General features: G+C 41.1%; 1 protein-coding gene across 6 annotated transcripts; it reads right to left on the bottom strand.

Annotated features, from left to right (window-relative positions):
• Positions 1-147: 147 nt before the first annotated feature.
• Positions 148-25,292, bottom strand: sptlc3 (serine palmitoyltransferase, long chain base subunit 3). Of its 6 annotated transcripts, none has more exons than XM_061790551.1 (13): positions 25,120-25,286; positions 22,305-22,493; positions 22,028-22,219; positions 21,069-21,223; positions 19,785-19,933; positions 16,576-16,700; positions 15,375-15,468; positions 11,574-11,679; positions 10,869-11,088; positions 5,892-6,018; positions 3,589-3,724; positions 2,440-2,569; positions 148-2,369 (listed from the first exon to the last, which is right to left on the bottom strand). In XM_061790551.1, the coding sequence occupies exons 1-13, from the start codon at positions 25,228-25,230 to the stop codon at positions 2,256-2,258; spliced, it is 1,848 nt and encodes a 615-aa protein (XP_061646535.1). In that variant the 5' UTR covers positions 25,231-25,286; the 3' UTR covers positions 148-2,255. The 6 variants fall into 6 exon arrangements, 5 of the variants coding, with proteins under 5 accessions (XP_061646535.1, XP_061646536.1, XP_061646538.1 ...); XM_061790552.1 differs by having other exon boundaries at positions 25,147-25,276; XR_009790882.1 differs by lacking the exon at positions 148-2,369 and adding an exon at positions 3,326-3,466 and having other exon boundaries at positions 2,438-2,569; positions 25,120-25,291.
• Positions 25,293-25,611: the final 319 nt, after the last annotated feature.

Raw genomic sequence — 25,611 nt, 5'->3', positions numbered from 1 at the left:
GGCACGTGTAGTTTAAAGGATCATTTTGATATTTGGATAATTGTATCTTGTACGTTTAGCTGAATCACAATTTAGATTACCGTAGATTACATATTATGAAATGTCTTTGCCACAGTGAGTTTGGAATAAAATAACAATACAAAAAAGTCAAGAATCAAACATGATTTAATAAAAAAAGAACACAGTTATATCGTCAATTCCTTGATCTAGAACTTAAAAAAGGCTTTAAAGGGCTGACAGAGATTGGTTGGTACAGTATTAAAAGTTGCAAAGTTTTCAAACCTCCTCTTGTTAAAAGTTGTGGCCGGACAGGCTTTCCAAACCTTCTCATGTTAAGAAGATTTATAAAAAAAAAAAAAAAAAATTTTTTTTTTTTTTACACTCACAAAAAAACAAGCTTGCAGCTGGCAGTGAAACGTGGGTGGCACCCTGCAAGTCTGGACCCTTTTTTCAAGTCTTACGCAAAACATACACTCATATTTGAATCTTCGCAGCTGTCTGCACTCCTTGCATGTTAGCCGTGTGTGAACTGAGGTACTTCCATCATTTATAGTTTCCAGATCTTGTAGTCGCAAGATTCAAGTGAACAAATATCTTTGCCCCTATAGTACGAGGGGAAGTCAAAAAGTAATGAGCCCAATTTTCCTCTGGCTTTATTTATTGCAATAAAAAGGCAATATACGCATAGAAATAAAGCCCATAAAGAGGGGTTTTCATCGCTAAATTTCAATATAATCTTCCTTCTTCTCAACATCGACTGTTCATCATTTAACAAGGCCATGTATGCCAAGCTCGTAAAATTCAGTAGGCTACGCTTTTAACCATTTTTGTTTTGCAGCATCCTTAACTTGTTCGTCATCAGAGAAGTGCTGACTGCTAAATACTTCTTTTAAAGGTCCCAAAAGGTCATATTCTGATGGTGCCAGATCAGGTGAGTGTGTGGGATGGATTATGGTAGTCCAGACAAAGGAACTGATGACTTCACAAGCTCTTTTGCTTGCCACGGAGATCACTCAAAGCAGGAGCTTGTGCCTCACCTTTGATCCTGGACACCCACTTTTTGACTATGCTGTAGCCTGTTGCAGCTTCTCCATACACATTTTGCAACCTTTTGAAAATGTTTAGTGGTGGTTCGCCTTCCAGAACAAGAAATTCAATCACAGCTGTCTGCTTCTGACTGATATCCAACAATGATGTCATTTCCAAAATGGCTGACAGGAAGAGGACAGGCTTAAATAAAAGTTTTTTTCTAAACAAACCTAAAAACATGTATTTAAACTAAAAATTGAACATTTCAATGAAAAAAAAAAAAAATAATTATTAGGAGTTTAAGTAAAATTGCTTATTAAATTACATTATTGTTAGACTGTCCCTCATATATATTCTATAGGCTTGTCGTTAATACTCCAGATGCATGTGTATCTTCAATTTAAATCCTCTTTTATCATATATACTTACTTTTGTCAATATTTTATTTTAATAACTTATCTCTGGCTAGTATTTTTCTCTTTTCTTTATAGGGTAAGGAACCACATTTTGTAACACAGCATTTAATACATCTGTGTCAGCGTCACAGTGTCCATCCATCCATTTTCTGAGCTGCTTCTCCTCACTAGGGTCGCGGGCGTGCTGGAGCCTATCCCAGCTATCATCGGGCAGGAGGCGGGGTACACCCTGAACTGGTTGCCAGCCAATCGCAGGGCACATAGAAACAAACAACATTCGCACTCACATTCACACCTACGGGCAATTTAGAGTCCCCAATTAATGCATGTTTTTGGGATGTGGGAGGAAACCGGAGTGCCCGGAGAAAACCCACGCAGGCACGGGGTGAACATGCAAACTCCACACAGGCGGGACCGGGGATTGAACCCCGCTCCTCAGAACTGTGAGGCTGACGCTCTAACCAGTCGGCCACCGAGCGTCACAGTGTATAGAATGTAATTAAATTGTGCAGGTGTACCTTGTGCTGTGGCTGGTTATTTCACATGGCATTATTCATTCAATGCATTTACAAATTCTGTATATTTTTCCAATACAATACATTACATAGCATAAACTGGAGAGAATCCAAGGAGAAACGAGGATATTCTGGGTGCACGATCATCAGTAACTTAGCATTTTTTGTTGATCAAATCAACCTGTGACTGCTGACTGGGCACTTCCGTGGTCTAAACACTGTGTGTTCCAGTTCTATGTGGATTTGTGGTTGTGTGTGGTTTTGACACAGTCAAGTGAAGAGGTCAACAGTTGCATTAGCCATCCGGCTCAAAGTCAGTCTCATTACAGAGGTCAGACCAGCAGGATTGTTTCCGCCGTGAGAACTTCAGACCCAGGCCGTCTCCCACCTCGTCCAGGTGGTGCAGCACCTAAAGACAAAGCAAAGGTTTCATAGTATGTTTGTGTGCTTGTGATTGAGCAAGGGCATTTAGGATGTACCTCGTCCAGCATGTCTCTGGTGTGGGCTGCAGACATACAGAAGCGAGCGCGGGCTTCGGTTATTGGCGTAGCGGGGAAGCCGACCACGACCACGGCAATTTTCCTCTCAAGCATTTCTCGAGCAAAAGCTCTGGTCAGTGACAGAGAAATAAAACCCTTAATTTGTTACATGCTCTGGTGCATAAAAGAAGATTCCAAACGACATGAAATAAAAACTTTTTTCCATGAAATGCTTAATTGCTTGATTTACTGTACATTTTGTTCCTATTACGCAAACAAAACAGTTTTCGTATGTCTCACTTTTGTACTTACTCTTTTGTCAGCTAGTTTGAATTGTGGCATATTTATTATCTCAGTCATGGAGGTCATAGTACGACTTAACCTGTTTCCATTAAATTTTGTACAGAAGTTGGGGTCGGTTTTAGGGGGCATAAGACAATGCAACGTCGCCATAAATACATAATGCCAAAATTTTGGGGGGGATGTGAGAGGTTTTTAGGGGGGCTTCAGCCACACTGAAATAGTCCTAGCGATGCCCCTGGAGGAACCCAATAAATTTTAGAGCAGATTGTGACATATCTTTTGCTAACATTGTGTGTTTTGCATTATTGTCAACGACAACATCAGGACATATGCAGGAGGTGGGTGTTTATTCAGGAAGGTGTATAATTTTGGTTGATTTGGCTGCAGTGAATGCTGATGTTTGTGCCCTACCCTGCCTTTCTAGTTATCGTAATACATTTTTATTTGGACCTTTGTCTCTAAACAGAAATCTGTCTTGTTGTGTGAAAAGACAGCAACTCCCTTTCAGGGATTGACATTTTCACACATATCAACGTGCACTAGAAGACACATTATACCTGAGTGGGTTCTGCATAATAGCTACCTGATGTTTTCTCTTCAGTAGTCACAGATACGAGTCGACTCAAACAGTCCATATGAGTGATTCATGGAAACTTTTAAATGTGGGCCGTGGCAGCCGTTCAAATCACTTCAACATGAAACACGCTGATGTGGCTGAAAATTGCTTGTGACAACAAACAACACTGAGCATTTAATGCTTCAAAATGGGACCACGCACAGTTCATCTGACAAGAAGTGTAGCGCAGCCGGAAAAGAGGCCTATGTATACAACTGGAGCATCCTTACACCACTTTGCCTGGCATGTAGAGCAGGATGGGGACCACAGGGGAGTCCTCGTTGCCGTAGATGATGAAGCCCATTTTCTTCACCTTGGCCCGGAAGTATCTGGTGTTCTGAGACAATTGTCGGATGCGTCGGATGCCTTCAACAAAAACAAAAAGAGATGAATTGCGCAAAATTTATGATGTTATAGTTTGATCAGTGTTTGATGGTAGGGTAGTTTGTGAGTAGATTTACAGAAAAAAAGGATTTCCACACAACTTTGTAGATGTGTCAGCGTCCGACATTAAGCCTTTTGGAGTGAGCCAAGTTGCGGTGGCCCTGTTAGAAGTGGTACTAGCCCTGTATATTCATGATATTCCATATCCAATATCCATATAAATCATAAGGGTCTAACCCTATTCTGGCCAATCATCAAGAATTGTTAACCTGACATGGGCAGAAATTGTGCGCAGTGGGGTAAATTAATTGATTTAAGTAGATAAAACTTCCCACTTCTTCCCACATTCCAAGGTTGCATGTTTGGTCTATTGAAGACTCTAAATTGTCTTTAGTTGTTAATGTGAGTGTGAATGGTTGTTTGTCTGTGTGTGCCCTGTGATTGGCTGGTGACCAGTCCAGGGTGTACCGTGCCTCTTGCCCAAAGTCAGCGGGTGTAGTTTGGAAATGCGGTGCAGAAAATGGTTAGCTCACTGGAGTCCGATGGACATGTTTAGGATTGTTCAGCCTTGGTGAAGGTCTTTGCTTTAAAGATTTCAGTTAAAATACACGTTCCCTCTGCCCTCCAACTGTCAGCAGTAACTAACGCAATGTGAGTTCTTATCTTATTATGTGAGGCCTACACCTCCATCTGGGCCTGTGCAGCCTCCCCTACGAAGTTGATGGTGATTACAACTCAGCTGTATCAGCAGATGGTTCAGTTTTGTCCACAGCCGGGTACGTCGTGCAAGCATGCATGTTGCCAGACTGAGTCCTTGCAGACTGCGACACATTTGATACAAAATGCACAAACACGTTTGGAAGTGAACACATTTAATGCCTAAGTGTCACATGCATTTCAGGTATTACAAACAAGTCAGAAGTGCCAAGGGTGCTGCCCCCTCCCTTCCATCACCCCTGTGTTCGCTAACAAGCCAGCTTGCTACGTGGCTGGCCCAGCTGTGTCGTGGAGCATGGTTCTGTTTAATTCTGATTACCTGGGAGCGCATTAGAAGGGATGAAGAAAGCATTTGGAACTCTCCTTATCTTAAATGGGGGACAACACATAACATGCAGGCACCAGCCCAGAAGCACAGGCCATATTTTGTAGATTGTTCCTTTTTTGCAGAAGGCAGAAGGGGCGGAAAGTGGAGGGCAAGGAGGTCAAAAACCCGATACCAGACACAATAATTGTAAGGAATTGGTCAGACTGTGCGGAGGTTCTTTTTGTCCGAGTTTCTCCATGCTTCTGAGCTCTCGTCCCCAGCTTGCTTTCAAGTGTGAAATTCTACGTTCAAGAGAAAAAAAATGAGCGGTGGAGGGAGACGGAGAACGATGAAACTAATCTGGCGCAGGCACAAAGATAAATGAACACTTTGTTTATCAGTGATTGGGTGGACACTGGACTCATTGTTTGTGAACGAGTGTTTGCTTGAAGACAAGTCTCTGCAGTTATTTCTTTTGGCTACGTTAGATGCAAAGCATGTTTGGTTCAGAGCCAGACACTCCAACATGATTGCATATTCCAGAGTCGAGTCCGTCATATTGATTAAAGCGCTGCAGAACTTTAGGTGCACTGCCAATGACCTGCAGGATTCTGGTGACCTTTCCCCTTGGTTAATATTCAGCGGCACAAATTGGGCTGTGTTCTACCTGCGCAAGCCCAGTTCTTCAACCAGCAAGTCCTAACAACGCAATGGGGGGGGGGGAGCTGGGTCTTCGGTGGTACTGCAACTAATGACTACTTCCCTGCCCTTGTGTCTGATGCCATTAAAGCAGAAACTATTCAGAGGTCTACGGTTCCTTCAAACACACATGAAAATGATTTCCTCTATGTGAGGGTCACGTGTGCTGGGGTACTGCACGCCCTCCACCCTCTATTCTTTCTACCACTACAGACCCCTGTAATTGCTACCATGTTTTCCGACCAAACAGCTGTTTGTCTTCCCCTCCAGGTCTGGACTTACTCCTAATGCTAACATTGGTACAGTCCTCCGGATTCAGATTGCTTTTCTTTCCATAAAAATTATGCGCAGGTGTAAAGAGTTACATAGAGACGGGCAGATAGTATTTGTCAAATCCAAGCCTAGGAATACTGAGACGGTACTCACCCTCTGTGCTGCCATCCTGTCCTGTGATGCACTTTATGGCCCGTATGATCTGCTCAGCAACAGGAGGAGACATGCTCGAGGTGTACATGGCACTGTGGGACTGGCTACGCAGGTAGTCGACCAAATCCTGCAATGAAAGTCGATCACTGAAACAAATACTGTACATTATAAGGACCGAGGCCTGCTGCGAATACCGAAAATCCACGAGTAATTGAGCCCTCTCGTAAAAAGGTTCATAACTGTCACTAGATGCCACAAGATAGCGGCAAAGCACCACTTTTGTCAACTGAACTCCTCAAATTACTTCAACATACTATAGTTCCTTGGCACCAAGATGTCAAAAGATGGCCTGAACACAAAAACAGGGTATACTGTGAGCAAATAATTCAGCAAATAATGGAGGATAGGTTCTCTCAAACATTTGCGAATAAGTGAATTAGCGAATGCTGAACTATGAATACATTATATGGGGGTTCACTGTACTTAAAATATACATTTTCCTCTGCGTTCATTTGGCTAAGATAATGGAAGCAATCAGAAAAACACTGTAGGAAGCCAACGCCAAAGCACTACTTTTGTGTAAATGAAGCTCTTCAATTCACTTCAACATCATTCCTTGCTACCAAGATGCCACAAGAAGGTGGGAAAGCACTACTATTATCAAAATGAAGCTTCTCAACTCACTTCAACATAGTCCCTTGTCACCAAGATATCACAATTTGGACAAAAACGGGTATGAGGCGAGTTTTTCAGTGCATGATTGGGGGATAGGTTCCCCCTCAATATTTGTGAGGAAGTGTGAATTTGTGAATACCAAACTGTTAAATATGCAGGGGCTCACTCTCCTGAAAATGTACACTTTCCCCTAAGTTCATGAGATAATGGAAGAAGGAAGAAATGCACTTCTCTGCAAAAACCGCCAGAGGAAGCCCAAGCCTTTAGATTCATAATTGCTTACAGATCCCACAAGATGGTGGGGTTAGAGGCACTACTTTTGTCTAAATGAAGCTTGACAACACAGTTCAACAGAGTTCCTTTGCACCAAGAAGCCACAAGATGGTGGCAAAGCCCTACTTTGTCTAAATAAAGCTCCTCAACTCATTCCATCATAGTTCCTTGGCACCAAGATGCCACATGGATCATGGATGGAGCACAAAAACAGCAACTTGGCAAGCTTTTGAGAGCATAATGGAGGATCCCCCCCCCCCAAAAAAAACCCACACAGTAGGTGAATTTGCCAATACTGAAACACAAATATGCGAGGGTCATTGTACTTGAAATCTGCACTTTCCCCTAAGTTCATTTGGCTGAAATGATGGAAAAAATGCACTTCTGAGCAAAAACCACTAGAGGAAGCCCAAGTTCACTCTACACCTGAAGATCAATCTGCAAGACGGCTCTCTGTTACCATAACGACCCACGCCGATGAGCTCTGGAACATCTCTCATTCTGCACTCCAGGAGCCAGAGCAGAACACTGAAATGAGCCAGAATGGGCCCTGTCGTGCTCATTATTCTCACATGTCAGCAGGCGATGACTTCTGCTGCTGGTCGTGAAGATGTGAGAAGCAGGATTGCTGCAAATCCATTTGATCGTGTGTCCTCAGAGTGTGGAAACTGCTCTGAAGTTGGAGCAGGCTCAAAGCTATCATGGAATGTGTGGTGGCCAGCGGGTGCCGGGTGATGACACGTCGCTGGAGATGCTGTCTGGCCACCGCTTCCACTCTCGCCATCTGTCCCCGCTGGGCGGCGGCTGCGGCTTCCGTGTGCACGTGTGAGGGGAAGGGATTTAAGGGGAAATGCTCAAACGCGGGTTACAAATCCCGAACCAATGTTACATCTGTTTTCGTTTTGAGACTGGGGATTTTCACCACAGGATTTTGGTGTGACCAAGATCACCAATAAAGCTAACATGTCAGAGAAAAAAACCTCCATCTCCAGTCTGGGGTGTGGAGTGACAGGTTAAGAGAGTCTCCTTTAGCTGCAGACACAAACAGAATTACTAATGTTGTAGTGTGCAGCCAAAAAAGTAGGAGCAGTGCCAAAACAAAATAACTTAAAAGGAGCGTAACCCTTGGCTTTTTCATGTTTTCTACCCTAATAAAATGTTACAAAGACGATTGTTTTCCAGAACCCATCAACCCAGAAACTCACCAACAAACAAACACCTTTATATCGAACAATTTTCTCTCACGCTGGACTTTACTACAGCCAGCTGTCAAGCCAGGCACAGTGCTGGTACTTCAAACATGATCATGCCTGTTAAAGGCTGCGTTGTTAAAATCTGGAGCACAGTTCCGAGGCTGCCACAAGAAGGGGCTGGCCATCTGCCAGCTGTACCTTCTTATTATGGCTGAGCCAACATAAGGAAAGGACAGGAAGGGTTCCGTTCTCAGTACCTAATTCAAACAACATGGCTACTTCCTCTGCAGCATTCTAATCAAGTGCCACAAAACCCATGTGGTGATGTACTAAAGTGTACTTCTTAATGGAGTAAATTGGAATTCAAAAGCCTGAGCAACATTTGTTGGACGTATGTGAGCTTTGAGAGAGATGGGTCGTGACAAAGTGTGTATAGTTAAATCTTAAACATCTTGTCAAACTGTAAATTTGAAAAATCAGTAAATAAAAGATACATATACAAAAAAGTTTATTTTCTTCTCTTCAGGTAGATCCATCAACAGACCAGAAATCCATCTTTTAATCCATATTGTGGATAGGTGTATGCAAATATTGCCTCCCCAAAAGCGAACTTCAACTTCAACTTCAACTTCAACTTTCAATGTGCTGGTTTGCGTTCATGCTTTCCTTTGTTATTTGTCACCTATTGTCGATCATTTTCCTCCTGTGTCAACCCATGCCTCAACCGGTCAGCTCCTTTGCTTACTTTGACTCCCCTCTACCTCACTGTGTCATTTTTGTCTGTCTGCATTTACAGTAGTTCCCCTGTTTCTATATTGACCTTGTTAGGTCCTACTTGTAACTTGTGTTTCATTTACCATATTTTTCGGACTAGAAGTCACACTTTCTTTCATGTTTTAGCTGGTCCTGCGATTTATACTCCGGAGCGACTTCTATATTAAAATATATAATTTCACATGTTCATTATTTTCACACTGCCAGCCGCGAGGGGGCGCTCTAGGCTTGTATGCCAGTCTCTGCTACTCCTATTTCTCCTGTGCCACTGAAAGTTTCAAATGTAAACATCAATTTATAAAGACAATCGATTTGGAGTGAGATCGAGAGTTTGGTAAACTTGTTATGTTATGTTGTTTATGTTATAGTAATCTGAATAACCAGATTATGTTACGTTGTTCTCTATTCTATTGTTATTACTATAACTAGCCTTTCAAGATTAAATGTCTGTTCTTGGTCTCTGATTTTATGAAATAAATATCCCCCCAAAAATGTGACTTATAGTACAGTGTGACTTTTCTGGGGTTTTTTTCTTTTTCATGATGCAGTTTTTGGCTGGTGTGATTTCTTCTCTGGAGAGATTTATAGTCCGGAAAATACGGCAATTATCTTCTCTGTGCTCGCTGTCCTCTGTGCTCCTATTTTTCGATTCTCTATAACTTTTTTCTCCGGTGCAAAATAAAACATGCCCCACTTTTGGCTATTTTCTACAAATGGGTCCATCTACACCCACCATTCCCCTTTTCCACACCACCATGACCAAGAGTGTAACAGTCATAGAGGTACTGATTTAATAATTTCTCTAATAGTATGATTGTTATGTTCTAGTATTTCACAGAGCTGCCTCTTAAGATTTTTAATAGTTTCTGTTCTAAATTTATTACACAGCGGAAATTCAAATTACGCTCTGCTGTATTTATCGGTTGTACAGGACACAGAGACCCAGATTACATGCATTTTGGCATTAAAGGAGTGACGGGGTGCACATACGGTAGCTGCTCCCTTGAGCTCCGTCTCACTTCCTTGCTTGAAAGTAGTCAGGAAGCAGACCAATATCTTACCATTAACTAGTTCCAATTCATATTTGTCGATGACCCTCTGTGTCCAAAAGCCCAATTCATTACAGATGAGCTAATGATACCCCCATTTTAATATCCATCCATCCATTTTCTGTATCGCTTCTCCTCACTAGGGTATGCTGGAGCCTATCCCAGCTATCTTCGGGCGAAGTTCACCCTGAACTGGTTGCCAGCCAATCGCAGGCATAGAAAGGCAAGGCATAGAAAGGCAAGAAAGGCAAGAAAGGCAAGGCATCGCAACAGACAACCATTCGCACTCACATTCACACCTTGGGGCAATTTAGAGTCTTCAATTAACCTACCATGCATGTTTTTGAGATGTGGGAGGAAACTGGAGTACCTGGAGAAAAACCCACACAGGCACGGAGAGAACATGCAAACTCAACACAGACGGGACCGGGATTTGAACCCTGGTCCTCAGAACTGTGAGGCAGATGTGCTAACCAGTTGTCCACCATGCCGCTCATTTTAATATCATTTATGAAAATGTGTTTGATTTTGAAAGTTAGTAGCAGGGTTATTATGTAAAACAACTTTGTTGCTCAAGTTGCGCGAGGAAGACTAGTGCAGTAAGAGCTGCACTTCTTCTCACACATGGTGTTACGGTATGCATGTAGCATTCTCTTCGCCCAGAAAAAGTGAGTCACAGGACTGTGATGGTCGGCCACCCTGTTGAGTGAACATAGTCAAGCTGCTTGTATCCAATGTCATGTTCTTTCAATGACCGCCATAAAAATAACTAATAAATAGCATGTTGAAAATAAGTAGCTATCATTGGCCAGGTTTTTTCTGTGTTAATGTTAAGTCCGTTTCTATGCAGTCTACCTTACTGTGTAGTTTAAGAGATCCTAAATATTGACTTCATGTATGTCTGTGTTTTCCAAGAACTCTACTTAAAATGCTATTTGTACAAGAACCTGCAAAAGTAAGAATCACAACCTAAAACTGAATTGACATAGAAAAATCCACGAAAGGACATTCACCTTTTTGCCAGCAATATAGCCTCCAGCAGCCCCAAAGCTCTTGGTGAAGGTGCCCATCATCACGTCCACGTCTGCTGGGTTCACCCCAAACATCTCTGTCACGCCCCTCCCTCCTGGCCCCACTGCACCGATGCTGTGGGCCTCATCCAGGTACAGACATGCCTTATATTTCTTCTTCAGAGCGATCAGTTCAGGGAGTCGTACCACAGAGCCCTCCATGCTAATGTCAAAGGATGGGGTTAAAGAAAAATGTTTTAATGCAATGACAGTTTGGACATAATTATATATGTTAGTATAAAGTAACATCAAATGCTGCAACAATTGGTGAACATGCAGCAAATCAACTCCTGTATAAATGGCAAAAACACATATTGTGTGTTTGTATGTATATATTATCATTCAAAGGGACTGAGCAACTCATGCAAAAGGCCAAGAAAAAACAAGCCCTGAAATGAACAAGCTCAGAGTTTCGTCTAGTCAACCTTCGTGGCTCCATTTAGCCTTGATTTGGAGCTACTGAGCAGATGGAGACACACTGTTCTTTTCAACTCTCTACCTAAATTGACACACAGACACTAAGCCTCTGTTAAGACCACCTGGAAGCCTTTATTTAGCAAGATGTACCAACTGACACCAGATAAATGTCTGAGCGACAATTGCACAGTGTAAGTGTGAGTAAGTGTGTGTGGCGTAATAGCAACTGACCTAAAGATGCCTTCCACCATAATCAGGATTTTCCTCCAGGGCCTGTGGGTCCGAGGCTGCCCTGAGCAGATTGAGTCTCTTAACTCTTTCTCTAAATGGACCATGTCTTACACGCATACACACACACACACACACACACACACACACAGATTTTAAAACGGTTACTTTATATGCTATAGAGAAGCAAGCTTTAAAATTATTTCAAACCAAAATCATTCATACCCTCACCGAATTCCAAGTTAGTGATATTTTTTATTATTATTTTTTTTTTTGGATGAATGGGTATCTTCTGGGTGCCACAGTCATAGAGTGGTAGGCATGTTTGCCTCACAGTTCTGAGGTCGGTGGTTTGAATCTGGGCTATGGCTATGTTTTACCTGTGCTTATGTGGGTTTTCTCTGGGTACTCACGATGAAAACATTAATGTTAGGTTCATTGCAGACTAACAGGCCTTAGGTGCAAATGTGAGTATGAATGGTTGTTTGTCTAAATGTGCCATGCAGTGTTGGGGAGTAACTAACCAGAACATGTAACCAGATTACTTAATTTAATTACAAAATTTATGTGGTTGTAATCCATTACATTACTCTGAGATAATGTGTTAAAGTTTAGTTACATTTGAAAAATAGCTGCAAAAGCTCTTCTTTTTTTTTTACATCACTTCTCCCCTCAAAAGCCAATGGTTGTCATTGGTTCTCTCTGGTCATGTTCCATTCTGCTGTAATCTCAAACATCCATCCATCCATTTTCTATACCGCTTATCCTCATTTTTCCAAATATGAGCTCGAAGCGCCACCTTGTGATGTAACCTATTAGTTTTTCTGAGATTGTGAAAAGTTTAGACTCATAGTTACACTTTAACACATAAAAGAACATTGACTTTTGAAAAGTGTCATCGTTATCATTTTGGACTTTTTTTCTTTTTTTTAAATGGCAAATTCACTTCACTATTTAATTGTGCACATTTGACATTACGTCAACATGGTATGGTAGTTTTCCAGATAATGTACACATGTAATGCAAAAAAAAAATTATGTTTTGTTATCAGTTTATTATTTGTATAAAGAACAAATATGTGGTCAATTCCAAAATAAGTATCTATACTTTTAATCCAAATTTTAAAGGATCATCATCAGGAACATCATTGGGTCCTGTTGATGCATTAATTCAAAATTAAGAGTAAAATGTAATGAAAATGTGACCAAATGGAATTAGTTATATTACTTTGGGAAAGTAATTGAAATACTTACACTACTTTTACATTTTCAACAGGATGACTTGGGTAACTGTAACCAACTATATTACCAAAGTAATCATCCCAACACTGGTGCAATGTGATTGGCTGGCGACCAGTCCAGGGTGTACCCGGACTCTCCCCCAAAGTTAGTTGGGATAGGCTCCAGTACACCCATGAGCCTGATGAGGTTAAGCGGTATATATGGATGGATTGATAGGGTATCTTCTGACTGGAAATGACACAAGAAAGTGGAATTTCCATTATTCATTATGAAAATTGTTAATATCCCTGACAATTTTAAGGCAACACACAGTTCCTAAATGATGCTGGATTTTTTTTTTTTTAAACATAACCTAGAGTAGGCTATTCTCACAAACCTCTCTTATTGACTGGAAAAAAAATAATGAATAAATTCAAATAAATTTGACCAGTGTATGAATAATTGTTGAGCAAAAATAGAATCATTGACTTGAACATTACTTTATCTAAAGTCATTTCGTAAAATAGCTACAATATGTGGATTGACATCGTATAAGGGAAACTGGTTAGCACATCTGCCTCACAGTTCTGAGGACCCGGGTTCAAATCCGGCCTTGCATGTGTAGAGTTTGCATGTTCTCCCCATGCCTGCGTAGGATTTCTCCGGGTACTTCGGTTTCCTTCCACATACCAAAAACATGCGTGGTAGGTTAATTAAAGAGTCTAAATTGCCCGTAAGTGTGAATGTGAGTGTGAATGGTTGTTTGTTTACATGTGCCCTGCAATTGGCTGGCGACCAGTTCAGGGTGTACCCCGCCTCTCGACTGAAAAGATAGCTGGGATGGGCTCCAGCACGCCCACTACCCTAGTGAGGATAAGCGTTGCGTAAATTGGATGGATGAATGCATATCGTATAAGTCACGACATGCAAAAGTCAGGATTCCATGCTGGTGACGGTTAATGTTACTTATTCAACTCACCAGCAGATGGCAGTATTCAACAACTGTAGTTATGACACGTCATAAGGGAGCTCTCATCACCCTGATCCTTAGACCTAAATCCGTCACAGACCAATAACAGCCTTACTTACGAGGAAATAGATGCTTTTCAGATAATTATGCTGCCTGGAAATTCAGATTACTACTTCTAATTTTACCTGTGTCGTCACACTGGAAACCAGTCAGATTTGACATGTAAAAGATTGTTTGCCAGTGAGGAATTGATCTGAGATAAGGCAAAGCCTCACGCGTCATACTGGACAAGCATTCTTCAAGATATGTGCATCGATAGAATGATCGTATCAATGTGACTGAGCATCAATGTGCTGCAATGCTACTGAAGCTTCCACATACAGCATTCCCACAGTAACAATGTTAATCTATGCATTCGCAAACATGTCTGTGATGACACGAGACAAACACAGACCAGTTAATCGACTTTTTGTACGGGGCACTTGTGTTTACAACACAACGAATGTCATTGAATGTTAATTATTAATCTGGGGTGTGGCACAGAGGACTGGTATAGCCCTATTGGTAAATATGGGCCTGCCTCTAATAACAGTAAGAGAATGCACGAGCAGTGAGTGCAGGAGGTGCGGAGGCAGCAAGAGGTCATTTGTTGAGGTGCCCGAGGGCTCTTTGCCCTGTGAGAGCTGCTTGGAAATACTTGGCTTGTACCTGTCACTAAGCATTTAGTGCTCGTGGACTGTCTCGTTTGTCCTCTCGACTGACAGAGCAGCCGATGTTCCTTATCTGAGCACAGCAAATGATGCATCTTTCATGTTTAATACGTCCTTATAGCCTTTGTTGAAAAGCTACTTATGGTTTGACAAGCTAATAGCAGGGTGAATTTCAACAAGATGACATTTGCATTACAAAACACATCCAGCTTTTCTGCTGATGGATAAACACTGTCGTGACTTTAAAGTGAACCTATTTCATTAAAGCCTTTGCAATTGCTGATCCAAACATAGAATGTTAAGTAGGTCTTTCCTGAGGCAAAGCCAGTGCTGCAGATGAAGTAATGTTTTCCTTACAGCGCTAATAGTTTGGAATTTATAGATGGTAATGACTCGAGTAGATAGGTCTATATATATATATATATATAGGACTGTACAAGGGTTCGTGTACCCTTTCCCGTATAAAGGTTAAAAAGCACTTTTTAAGCACTCAACACGATCAATTTCCGTGTTTCCTGCAGTCAACAGCATTGATGGATTAGATGCTTTTATAAACCTTGCATACTCAAAAATATGTTATTTAATCAAAACAAGAGTTGTTGTTATGCAATAAACAAGCAGAGGGACAGTAAATATATTTTCGTACACATTTATGGCCATTCACTTCTCCATCTTGCAGGTAAACAATTCACTCAGATATATACTTGGTAATGAAATACAGTAATTATAATGATAAACAAATCAATATATTTAAAAGTGATGCTCTTTTGAAACCTTAAAATCCAATACAGTATAACTAAATTCAATGCCGTAGTGGGCACAGTGGTACAGTACACACAAGCCTTAGTCATGGCAATCCTCCACACGGGCATCAGGTCAAATGGTCAAAGCAGCTGCGACTTACTGTTGTGTTTGAACACCTTGACGGTCGCTCCCGACAATCGAGCCCCTAAGATGAGAGAAGTGTGGTTGAGCTCATCACTCAGGATCAAACAGCCCTAAGAAGAAAAAGTTGGAAACGCAATTATTCTTGACTAAAGAGAGCAAATCACAAAATCCAAATTGTTGCGCATGAGCGGCTACAGTGTGTCCACAAATTCGCTTTAGAATTAAAAAAAATGTCGTTCCAAAGCAATTGATGAAATATGTTAATCAGATTTGTTCTATGTACTTGTACTCAGTGGTGATCATAGTTTTAAATCACATTTAAATGTGTGCGTTTCCTCTACCCTGTTGATGAAATAGGTTCCGTTAACCCGAGAAAATGGTTACGGTACTTAAGAAAAGCCATGTTTATCATTTAGTAACTGACTTTATGGACAGCCTCGATTCGTGTTTAAATTGATTCAACATACTGCAAAGCCCTCTCCACTAGTTTAGTATATATAACATTGACACTCTAATAAGCATTTGACATCATACTGTATATTCAAATGAATTCTTATTGAGGGTGTGCTGACACCATCTCAGTGACTGATCCCCTCCCTTGGGCCTCAGATCTAACTGGCCTGTGCCCTGGACCAACAGCAGCTGTCACTCTAATGAGAGGCCTGTCTGGGCATCGCCTGTCCCCGTAGGTCAGAATTGGCATCGTGGGTTGACCCTACCCACCCACGCAGGGTTACAGTGGGGGCTGAAACCTCTTGAGCTGCATAAATGCTGCCACACTTTCATCAGTTCAACAGTCCCCTTCGTCCTGTCCGGTCCAATCACGGATATCCATGATGTGCGTTGCCTCTGGTAACCTGTGACTGTGTGCGTGAGCTTGACTGGTACGCCGACAGCCATGTGTATGGCTAATAATACCCTTGAGAGGTGCTCTTAGCAAAAACGTGACCCTACTTGTCAATGTATCCGAAGGCAACTCTGTATACCCAGAGACTCAACCTCCTGGCAACTGTTATGTTTAATTAGGATTATTTTAATTAATGGGATGAGTTGGGATTTATTCAGAGCTGAGTTAAGTTGACTGTTATTCATTAATTTAGGCCATATGCAAGAAAGCAGCAAAAAGCTTGGCTAATTACATTAATATCTCCTTTGTTGCAACATTCAGTATAACAGTTGGATTTCCTTTGTTATGCTGCGTCCCATTTACAGTATACCTTGCCAACAAGTGCAGGAATGTTCATAGAGTTGGTGGCAAAACCCATCCCAAACACCATGGAGGACTCCACTCCAATGAAACGGGCCACTAGATACTCAAGCTCGACATGAATGTCCAGGGTACCTTAGTGACAAAAATCAAACAGTTTAGTCAAACATAACATCATTCATACAATATGTCAGGCTCCATGCAATCCATCCATCTTTTTATTGTCTGACTTGACAGTTGCAGTTAAAAGCAGACTACATCCTGGAATGGTCACCGATCAATCACAGAGTGATTGCAAATAGCGAGTGGGAATTGCTCCCACCGTTGCACTGCCAACGGCGTCTTGCGTCAAGTTTAGTTAAAAAAAAATATATATATATATATATATTTTTTTTTTTTAAATAGAGATGGATAAAAGAGATCGTTTAAGGCTGAACTTTAACTGCACTTCACAAGATATGCAAAGATGTAAATCCTTTTTCTCCTGATAAGTAAAATTACAAAATAGTGCAGCAGCACATTTTGGAAGCAAATATAGAGTATGGACTTACATACCCAATATGGCAATGCAGTTCTGTTTTTACAGTGATGTTGATTACGTTCAAATCCATAAAGTCACATTGATTTATGAGTTTCATCTACTGAAATCCCGAGCGCACCTTTTTTCATCAAACAGCACTAATAGTGGATGTTGTCTTCACAATCTTGATAACGCTCTTCATGATCAAAACGGAGCCTTAATATATTGAATCCTTTGAATCAGATCTTATTAATGTGTGTGTAGTGAATGTTTTATGCCATTGCAATATTCACATTCAGAACACTGAACACAGCATGGCAATAAGAGAAAAAGATCATATTTGCATAGTTTTTCTGATGTTTGTTGACTTTCTTCTCTTATTCAAAGCACGTGAATTAAGTTGTCTTTAAAGTTTTTACAACCGGACAAGGAAAAAGAAGTCCCACCTTGGACCAGTTAATGATTTGCATATACAACCTTGACTCACCGTCTGTCATAAAAGAAGTGCCTTCATATTGTAGCCTGCTTTTTGACACGTCGGTGAAATGTGCTCTGTGGCTATACTGAAAGATTTCCGTTTCAGATTAGCCATTCTTCTAAATGCATGTATCAATACCTACGTAATGAGTGTGGGATAAGTCGAACCATGAGTTATTCATCAAAACAACTCCAGAAATGTTTGACCTTTGCCTTTTTCCACCCCTGTTCAAATATTTTTGTGATATTAAAAAAATCAGACCAAGATAAATCGTTGCAAAACCTTTCCCACTATTAATGTGATCAATAACCTGTACAACTCAATTAAAACAATGTCATTGTTTAGAGGTTGTTAGTAAAAATAACCAACTGATATATTGTAGTTACACAAGTTCTGGGGATGGGGCTGTTTTCACAATTAACCAATTACATTGAAACTCATGTTAAATGGGAGTCAGCACACACATGCCACGATTTAAAGTTCTTTTAATAAACCCCAAATTAATTTCAGATGTTCTAGTCGGCTTTTCCTGACATTAGTTTTGCTTTCTAGTAGCAACGTGACAAGATTTCCCAAAATGCTGTCAAAATGCTGAGTCGGCTGGAATGGCCACTTCAACCAGAGTACAATGCAACAAGAATTTTGAAAATCAGATAATGGGGTCTGCCTATAGAAAATCTGGTCAAAAAACGCCTTCAAAATAGAGTAAAAGAGTATAACTATTGTTGCTCAACATATCTCCCCCAACCTTTCGTTTTGTCGGCTTCTCTGATTGGCTAAAGTTTCAGTTAAAAATATCCACCGATAAGATTGACACTCTAATAAGTGCAAATGGAGCAGTGTGGGCAGTAGAATAGGTTATGTACTTTAGTAATCAATAGTTTTTTTTCCAGAATTTATCTGTTATAGAGAATTTTAGATGCATTTGAAGTGCCCATTCCATGTTTTGTTTTTTTAATTCCACAAAGATGGCGGCCACTTGTCACGTTACCATTTCTTCCCTCTGAAGCTGAGGGAGCTCTCTGTGGACCATGGCTTGTGCTCTAAGACGTGACTTCAAAAATATCAAGAAAAGCCTACTAAAACATCTAAACTTGATTTGGGGTGAATCAGAGGCACTTTAAATGGTGGCAGATGTCTGCTAACTTCCATTTAAGAAGAGTTTGAACGTGATTGGTTGATTCAGGATGATGAAATTACGGATAGTATATTTGGGCATTTTAAAGGGGATAGAAAAATACATTGCACAAATAATAACCACTATGCAATTAATTCCTCTTCTTTATCGTTAGCTTAACAACATTTGATTATCTAAGTCACTTTTTAACAAGAGTTACTTAGCCTTGATTCAACCATTGTGGATTAGCATGACCTGAAGGACTGACGAACTACACAGACATAAAGAATAAACACAATTTCTAGCAAGCACATTGGTATTTTTTTGCTGATATTGTGACAGTAAATTAATAATGCCTTAGGAAATAAGAGGTGTCATAAAGTAAACAGTACTAACAACAGGGTGCCTGAGATTAAATAGTTTTCTCAAACCTTCCCGAAATGCAACCTGTTTGGCGAGTTCCTGCACCATGTTTACATTTCAGCAGCAGGCTGATGATGGTCAGGCGTCAGATTTCATCACAGTAACACTGGAATATGAAAACACAAGATACCAGCACGCAAAGCTTCTGCCACGCCATCAGAAACTCGACTTTTACACGATCTTGTGCTGTCAGAATTCATCTGAAGCTCAAAATGCCTCTCTTTGATCCAAGTCACGCTAACACTTTTCACATGTGCTCTTTTTGCATCCCCCCTCATGTCCACACTGTTTCATAAAGTTCATAAATTTCCCCATCGCACAGGACGACCTTATAATGATCTCATATTGTGTCCAAGCGGTACATAATTTAACAAAGGGTGAATAATTCATACAACATTGCAGCTACTGAGAGATAATTAAACTTGCAGACAATATAAATCACCAGAAAGATAATAAATGACGGCATATGTGATGCGGGAAATGGAGTTTCATTTCTACTTTGCGACGCGGCATAGTCGTCCTCTGTCGGTGTTGTAAAGCAGATGCACACTGATGACTTCTGAAACCGTGTGAGACACCACCATCTGGATTAATGGCCTCGCTCAAACTAGCTCGACAGGACAAGAGGCGCCCTCATTATTTAATTTTTCCTTCCCATTGCAACATTGACCTCACGCTTACCTGTTTCCTGCCGTGTGCTACAAACGCCGACCCCATACTGGTGTGCTTTGTCTGCCACTGTTTCAAGGTAATCGGCATTGTTCTCTGCAAACCCGAGGTAGTTGTAGGAGCCCATGTTGATGACATTGTGTATTGTCCTGCCAGTTAATCTGCAAGCAATTAAACATTAGGGGATCTATTAATATTTTAGTTTGTTTCCCCCTACACATAGATTGCTTATATTACATTGTATTAAAAGCAAATGTCCAATTACAAAGAAGTTTACATTATAAACACATTACGTCACTTGTGATTTATTCATGAGATGTGCAATAATAAATGCGTATTAAAGAAGGAACACTATCTCCTCAGATAGAGCATAAATCAAATCACATCTCAAATTGGAATTAAAACTGTCGATTAGACTAAATTCAAAAACATCAGTGAATAAATGTCCAAGTGATATAGCTAGTTAAAGTATATATATACAAGTTAATTCAGGTTAAGTGTACATTTTTCCTGTGTATTCAGTTTCATTAATCAACAGAATACTTCTTTCAGTTCACTCCAACAAAATCTACCATCTCTTTACCCATGCACGTTTTAATTAAAACATTAAGATCCCCCCACCCCCATTTCTAATTTATTTTCATTAAAACCTATAATCAACAATTACACCTATTCTGTCACTGATTGTGTCATATTCGATTTTCACGTTGCTCTTGACTTCAGATTTTCTGGAGCCGTTAGGATGAGCACAACTATTTCAAGTGTAGGGGATAGTAGTGTATAGGGTAACCTGGCCATTACAGCCGCAATAACTGATAATGTATTGTGGACGACCATAATAATTACTGCTGGTCCATTTCAAACCTGAGCAGATGGAAGCACAATTACAGTGCAGTTGATTGACCAAGAGGTAAATTAAGTTGGTAAATTACAGTTTTCTCAATACGAAGTTTCAACAAGTCAGCAAAACTGAGGAAGAACATAGCATATTTGGCCCGAGAGAGCTTAAGTATTGCTACAAAAATAGACAACTGCGACCTGTGATCTGCACACACAAATGTATCTCTGCTGCGTCTTATTCCCATAAAATTAAAAGCATAACATTATCCCCAAAAAACTTTAACTTAAGATGTGCATCCTTTGTACATACTGTATATTGTATTTGTCGCCGATAAATCCCATTCTCTTCTTTTTATTGCTCTAATGTCCTTGCTGTAGTCTGTGGGAAAATCTTCCGACAGCTTCCACAGAAATTCAGGCTGAAAGACTGGACTGGTTTGTCAAAGCTGTCAGTACCTGAATGTCCAGTTGTAGTCATCAGAAACTCTCTCCATCAGGTCGACGACAGGCCCTGGCAGGCTGCATAACGGCCGGTTCCAGTTGTCTCGTACTCTCATGTACAGGTTTCGGGTGTAGAAGTTCTCAAAGTCTTGGTAAAGTGGTACAAAATCCTGAAAGTAGATACAGTCATACTTTAAGATTTTGCCAAATGCCATTAACATGTGATTCAACAAAACCAAAGTCATTACAGCCTGTACCAAGAAATGGATTCCATTCAACTGTCCACTTGCAAGTTGCTTTATTATATTTTATACTTTCCACTAAGCCAGTGATGTGATTAAGACGGTGAAAACAAAACTATGAGCATTCCTCTCATCACTGTCATTGTTTCGCTTATCTTCAGTTAGTCACTCGTTCATGTCTCTCTCGCTCTCTTTACTCAACTCAACAGTCAAGGCAGATCCACGCAGAATTTCTGTTCTGTTCAAGACTGTGTCCTACGCCCCCAATTTTCATACAATCCACAAGCAGATGTATGTTCACATTGAGAGAACTTTTCCTACAAATTGGCGCTTTACACACTAAATCTATTACTTGTTTCATTGTAGAACATTTCACTGCATCACCCTTTCCCAAGTCCAAGATTGCGTTGAACTCTCATCTCAACTCTATGGCAAAACAATGGCAGTGTTCCATGTCTTGTCCAACATATGAAGCACATAAACAAAGTGGTGTCTTGACTCCTCTGAGATTTAATTAGGTCTTTAGTAGAATCTCCCAGTGGTGTGCTGTCTCACCCCTGGCAACATTCGTGTGAAGAGATACAGTACATGCATGAAGTAGGAGAGCAAACATTGAAGATAATTGGGGCAAAACAATGTGTTGAGATGCAGGGCAGGCGCACGTGCGTTTGTGTGTCTGCATGACGTGTGTATGCAGGCAATATGTTGATAACTGAAATGACTGCAACGTACCTTCTGTTCCTCTCGTTCCTGTGCGAGATTGCACTTCTCTAAACCCACAGCTCTGAGGAAGTCTCTGAAGTAGCCAAAGAGGGTGACTATGCCAAATCCCATGTATGTCAGGACAGCCACGTGCATGGGCGCCTTTTCAAAAACTTCCTGTCTGTGCTGACCAGAGGTGACTTCTGGACCCCGGACATGTTTCTATACAGAAAGAGACCAACATGAGCCGTCATATATTGTGATCTAGAAAAGATAGTGCAGCACCATTTCAATAAATATTGACTACCCTCTGCTCTTTTCTTTCTTGGGTTTGAGTATGCTTCCCTAAACCCACTGTTTTGAGGAAGTCTCTCAGGTAGCCAAACAGGATGACAATACATGAGCGCAGGTATAATGGGACAGCCACGAGCATGGCCACATGTTCAGAGGACTCCAGCGTGTGCTGCCCGGAGGCAGCAATCAGCTCTGACCCTTTCTATACAACAAGAAGCCCACATTATAATTCAGACAAGAGACAGCAATATTATTTGTGTGGCTTGATTTCAAAGGCAGACTAAACTTTGCTAAATGCAATGACAAGAAAACAATACTATTATCATTATTATCACTAGCCATTATGCAAGTTTGGATAAACTCTGACAGCAATTTGTCAAATTAGGTATTTTTGTCAAGGTAAATCTGTTTGGGGATACATGTGATGCTGATTTTAAAGCTTAATGAGTGGCAGGAACCCTAAAAAGTAGTATTTTGTAGTAAGTGGTTGGCCAAAGTGTTTTTCCCCTGGCATCGCCTCAGTTGGTGACATGAGCATGAATGAACTGTAATAGCAAAGTAATGATGACAGAAACATTATGTCAGTGACTGAAATGTTAACAGTGCTCCAACATGTAAACAACCCAAAAACTGACCGATACTATGTTCTATTAGTCAAAATCCAAGGGAGTGGACACCCATCCATTTCCATTTTCTGAGCCGCTTCTCCTCACTAGGGTCGCGGGCGTGCTGGAGCCTATCCCAGCTGTCATCGGGCAGGAGGCGGGGTACACCCTGAACTGGTTGCCAGCCAATCGCAGGGGAGTGGACACACTCAATTCAAACGTGTAAATCCAAATATTCATTAAAGTAATAATGTTTGTCAGAGATTGTTTTAAATGTGACAAGCTTGAACAATGCGTTAGAAAGTAGCGGACATTAGCAACGTCTAACGAAGTCTTTCGTCAGCAGGGGGTGCACTGGGACTGTGTCACGGGGGTGACAGAACTTGGCACCGGAGCCACCGTAAAAGGAGTGGCCACAGTACGGTGAATGAGACGAGATGCAACAGTCGTGCTGACGCATTGTGTTTTTGTTTTCTGTTAACAGGTAAATGTGTATGAATACATGTTGATAAACTACAGAATTGTATCCGACAATAGTTTGAGATGTCTTCAGAAATGGTGTGGCAAGTACAGATAGCTATCGGCGGGAGCTGCGTTCGCCGTGTTAGCTACAATAGCTGCAACTGTTAGCAACGTAGCATACGTGAACTTCAAGGCTCGTGGTGGTTGTTAAGATGTGCGAAGTTAATAGAATGCATCGTGGCAGTAATAGTAATGTGTGTTTTTTTTCCAGTTAATACGGCTATATTGATGTGAAGTCCCAAGTTTAAGGAACAGTATGTATTGGCGCTAAATGCTAACTCGCGGATTTACGTCATTTCCGGCTTTGGGTTCGAACGTCACGCTAAAGGCACACACGTGTGACAATGATAATAGTTAAGGAAACGAACTGTATTACTGTAAATGGATGTTATGTATGATACAATGTGTTACAAAGTGTATAGTTGATACTGTTTCTTAAGTGACGGCATAAGCCACTGTTACGATAGCCAGGTATTGTGTCTACATTAGAAATAGGCACCGGAGCCACCGTAAAATGAGTGGTCACAGTACGGTGAATGAGACGAGATGCAACAGTCGTCCTGACGCATTGTGTTTTTGTTTTCTGTTAACAGAATCCCCCGGTAAACAAATAAAAATGTGTTGCACTTGGACGAGCTCTGCCCCATTCTTGTACATGTAACAATAGCATCAACATATGTTTTTGTTCGCAGACATTTGTATAATTTGTTCAACATTAATAAAGTGCTGTTTGATTTACACACTCAGAACCAGAATTGTTACTATGTGTTCGTTCGGAAATTCACTCCAAACGTGGTCTCTACACTTCGCAACGTTGGGAAACTCAGAGCGTTGTTGGAGTGTGCTGTTCGGTGGTTCAGAGCGCACTCCCACCGTTCTGACTGAGAAGACAGCGGCCGGAGGCTCAGGGACGACGATGTTTACAGGCAGAACTGACACATTCAATATGGCGGACGTACTGACGTATCCCTGCCAATGGCCAACGCGGTCATTGTTAAATTCATAGAAAATTGAGCGGACTCTGCCTCTCAACACTGCACTCTCAGGGTGCAGTGAAAACGTCAGATTGAATTTCCGAATGTACCCTAGATCACATTTTTGTTGGGCCTTCATGGCTTTTCCTAAAGTTCTAAAGCTACAAAAAATGATGTTTTATCGCTGCTTTTGAACCTATCTAACCCACATATATGGCAAAAAAAAACAAAAAAAAAACCATATCCACATTAACCCAAAATAGCATAAACAGGCCAATAGGTGGAACAAAATCAGTGCACCCTAACGATGCGCAGCAGCAGCAGCTTTTCCACAGCCTGGAGGTAGTGGGAATGGTAGTGAGGCTACCTGCTTTGGTTTGGAGGTAAACTAACAAGGGCGGGGTCGCTTCTACTTTAGGACACTTTTAACTGTTTACATTGTCTCTTTTTTTTTTTTTTTGCGAAATCACCAATGACAACAAAGACGATCGCTCAAGTGTGTTTTTAGAGGTTCCTATGGATAGCCAAAAAGTCATGTCGAAAAGCTCGACAACGCCCCTCTTCAGAATATAAAATACACCTATAACCCAACATTAGCAAAGAGATGTCTGCTGACGTCATAGAGGGGGCCGTGTCGGGCAAAGTATTTCAAGGTTGCGCCGTCTTGTCATGTTTACGTGCATACTTAGCGTAGCGACATCTTAAACTGTTGTGTTTGCGTCCATACCTTTATGGTGTTGTGATAGTTGTGTACCTCTTTGCATTTCAGTCCGTTGTGCTCCCGGTGCGTTAACGTTTCCATGAGGAGCCGGTCGTACCATCCTCCCACCTGCACCATGGCGAGTGTGTCGGCTGTCAACTTTCAGCAGGTAACAAGGTGACCGACTGACTTCCTCCTTGTGCCGCGTCATTGTCAGCCTCCCATTACTTTGTTATTGGTGTCGGGCTTCCACACTAGAAAAACAACTATAGTAGGTATATAATAACTTTTCTCCTTTCGTACATTGATGCGGACTAAATAACTAACTAAATAAATAAAACATACATCAACACGATTTGATTGAATTTACGTCACTAGTGCAGAGTCAACGACCTCAACATTAGCTACACTTGCACAATCCAATGGGACCTGTGTTGTAGGGGCGCCTCACAGCATGTTACAGCAGTTCTACAACATTAAAGTAATTATAAATAGTACACTAAAAAGTCCTGAATTCCT

Source organism: Phyllopteryx taeniolatus, chromosome 11 (assembly GCF_024500385.1).
Source record: "Phyllopteryx taeniolatus isolate TA_2022b chromosome 11, UOR_Ptae_1.2, whole genome shotgun sequence".
Classification (NCBI taxonomy): Eukaryota; Metazoa; Chordata; class Actinopteri; order Syngnathiformes; family Syngnathidae; genus Phyllopteryx; species Phyllopteryx taeniolatus.
This window is presented reverse-complemented; position numbering and strand designations above follow the sequence as displayed.